The sequence below is a fragment of the Apodemus sylvaticus genome, chromosome 14 (assembly GCF_947179515.1).
Source record: "Apodemus sylvaticus chromosome 14, mApoSyl1.1, whole genome shotgun sequence".
NCBI lineage: Eukaryota > Metazoa > Chordata > Mammalia > Rodentia > Muridae > Apodemus > Apodemus sylvaticus.
In genome coordinates this window covers 28901837-28905158 of record NC_067485.1, presented here as the reverse complement: position 1 = coordinate 28905158, position 3322 = coordinate 28901837, and the positions used below count along the sequence as shown (strand labels likewise).

At 43.3% G+C, this 3322-nt stretch overlaps 1 protein-coding gene across 1 annotated transcript; it reads right to left on the bottom strand.

Moving 5' to 3' along the window:
- Positions 1–1941: 1941 nt before the first annotated feature.
- Positions 1942–2122, bottom strand: LOC127665085 (host cell factor C1 regulator 1-like). Its single transcript, XM_052157462.1, is given in 2 exon segments — positions 1942–2056; positions 2058–2122. Coding segments are annotated over 2 exon segments (180 nt in total).
- Between the last annotated feature and the right edge of the window lie 1200 nt (positions 2123–3322).

The window sequence follows — 3322 nt, the reverse complement described above, 5'->3', positions numbered from 1 at the left end:
TAGGAATGCCCTCTCACTCATCCACAGAACTTTCTCCAAGTTTCATAAATATCCCACTTTTCCAGTGTCCTTAGACTCGCTTAAGAATGAAAACTTCCACGTTGTAACAGAAAATGAAAGAATTTCCACACATCCATGAACGGTAATAAAGAATAACAACCAGGCCTGACAGCCCATGCCTGTGCCCAGCTACTAGGATGCTAAAGTGCAAGGACTGAGAGTTTGGAGCCTGCCTGGATGTGGTGGTTTGAATATGCTTGGCCCAGGGAGTGGCACTGTTAGGTGTGGCCTTGTTGGAGGAAGTGGGTCACTGTGGGGGTGGGCTTTGAGACCCTCTTCCTAGCCGCCTGGAGAAGGGGACCCAGTAGCAGAGGTGATAAAGCTAGCCAGCAATGTGAGTTTCTGGGTAAGTGGCCTCTGGCCACTTCCATGACTGGTCCTGGGGTAGCAGGAGAAGATTTAGGAGTGCCCAGCCATTGAGTTAGTAAAGGGATTTTAAGAATAACTGTGTGTGTGTGTGTGTGTGTGTTTTCTATTTAAGGATCCAAGATAGCTCCAGGGTGGGTGTGCACATGCGACTCCCTGGGAACTCAAAACCTACATGCTACAGGGAATCATGACTGTAAAACTGGGCTTAAAGCTTGGTTGGTTGATTGCTTGCCTAGCTTATAATAAGTCCTGGATTTAATCCCCAGAACTACAAAAAGTTAGATTTGGTGTTGTTCTGCTGGTGCCTGTAATTCCAACACCCACAAGATGTAGGCAGGAGGACCGATATTATCTTCACCTACAGAGTACATTTGAGGCCAGCCTGGGATACAGAAAACTCTTTCTAAAAAAAAAAAACCCAAACAGCCTGAAAAACATTACTATGGATTTAATATGCACAAAGTATCACTGGTCAGTTGTGAGTAGAACTGCCATGTGATCTAACAATTTCTCTTCTGGTACTGACTCAAAGGAACCAAAGACATATCTGTACTCCTGTGTTCATTAAAGTTTTAGCACATTAGCCAAAAAGTAAAAATAGCCTAAGTGCCCATCAAGAAGTGACTGGGCAAAGAAAATCTTATACATACATACAACTGAACATTACTCAGCCATAAGAAAGAATATAAACCTGTCAAATGCTATAACATATACTTATCTGGGAGGAATTGTTAGCATTAGCTGGTCACAGAGAGAAAGAAGTGCACATGATTTATTTTTCATGAGGTATTCCAAGTAGTCAAACTTAGAAACCAAAAGTTGAATGTCGGCTTCTGGGGACTTGCAGAAAGGGAGGAAGCTGAGAAGTGTCATTCAGTCAACCCAGAGTTTCAGTCATGGAAGAGTCTGGAGATCTGCTGTGCATCCTCTGTGCAGTTAGCAGTACTGTATCACAAATGTCAGAGATCTCACACACCATTCGTGGTGGCAAGCACCTGTAATCACTGCCCCTGAGACGTGGAGGCAGGAAGATTATGAAGTTGAGGCCAGCCTGGGCTTCACCGTGAGTTTGAGGGCATCCTGGGCTATCTACCAGCACCTTATATCAAGAAACAACAAACTAGCAAAAATCTAATACAAAGTGGTTTTTGCCTTGGTCACTCTCACTGGTGACCTAGTTGCCTCATGAGTTGTTTTTATGTTTACATTTAATTGCGTGTTAAAATGGTGTTCACGTTTTCCTTTCCTTCTTTCTTTTCTTGGTGTTCACGTTTTCCTTTCCTTCTTTCTTTTCTTTAACTGCTCACAGGTCTTTATTCACTAATGGGGCGATACTTTCCCTTTCTCAGGCTGCTCCTGTCAGTGAGGGTTCCACCAAGCTCCAGTATCATCCTGTCAGGGGAAGGTCCTGGTTGCCAGGCACCTGGTTTGGAGAAGGACCTTATTCCTTCCTGGGACTTGCTGGTCTTTGCTGTCAGGAAGGTGATGGTGCGGGACACAGGCCATCAACACTTAGAGCTCTCTGCTATCCTCAGCTGGGGATGCAGGGTAGTAGGGACTGGGGCTATCTACCAGCCTCAGCAGCCTGAGGGCCTCAGGACTTAGGCTCCCAGGATAGGGAAGCAGCTAGGCAAGGGGGAGTGCATTAGGGGTGGTCATCGTGTAGGCTGAGTTGGGAGAAGTGGGTGGCCATGTTCTCTTCAGACAGAAACTGCTTGTGCAAGGGTTCCCTGGCATCCAGGCCTTGAGTCAGGATCATTACGGCTCAGGATCCAGCAGACTGCATGTTTTCCTATAATTTCTCCTTTCCCACCTTATTTTTGCCTTAGATTTTGTTAGACTTGAACTATATACTCTGGGGATCTTGGGAAACCAACATACACCAATGCTAGCTGCTTGTGATAATTGTATGTGGTTGTAAATTTTTCCAGGATTAACTAATAGTGTATCCGAGCCTTTGATGGAAGTGGGTTTCTAGATGCATTTTACCATAAAAAACCATGAAAGCAAGCAGGGGATCTTTTAATGAGTTATTTTCATGGTTGGTTACCCCTTTCCTGCTTGTATTTACAACAAATTTTCAGAAATAATTTTGTTACTTTAAAATGAGCATAAAAGGTCAGGAGACTAACCTGAAAGCACCAGCTTGTAAGACTGAAATATCAAGACCCTTAAAGTTTGTAAGACTGAAATATCAAGACCCTTAAAGTTACTCCAGGTCTTAAAAATTTTTAAATTAGGTCTTAAATTTTTAACTGATATGATTTATTTTGTTTTTGTTTTTTTTTTTAGTAGTTCATGCTTTAATGAAAACTACCTTCTTTTCCACAGTAGAGTAACAGATTTACTTTAGAAAATTAAGAAGGTCTTTGCTAGGTCTGTGGCACAGGCCCATAGTTATAACAACCTGGGAAACTGAGGCAGGAGGATCTCAAGTACAAGGTCTACACAATGAGTTCAAGTTGCCCAAGCAAATTAGTGAGACACTGTCTCAAATTAAAAAACACAAATTAGGGACTGGAAAGAAGGCACAGTCAGTGAAGTACTTGCTGCCTAAGGTTGAAGAGCTAGGTTCTGCTCTCTGGTACTCACATAAAAGCTGGGTATTGTGGTTCTCACCTATAATCCCAGTGCAGGAAAGGTGGCTAGAGTGGGGTCTTTGGGGCTTGCTGGCCAGCCAGTCTTTGTCAGTAAGCTGTAGGCTCAGTGAGAGACTGTGGCTCAGCAAACCAGGTAGAAGACACCCAACATCAGCCTCTTTATTCCCCTGATGTGTTCATACATGTTCACATGCACATGAACACATAAGCAAAAATCAAGTTGAAGAACAATTAATAAGGGTGCCTGGTATCAACCTCTGTTCTCCACATACATGTATATACACGCAAATGTA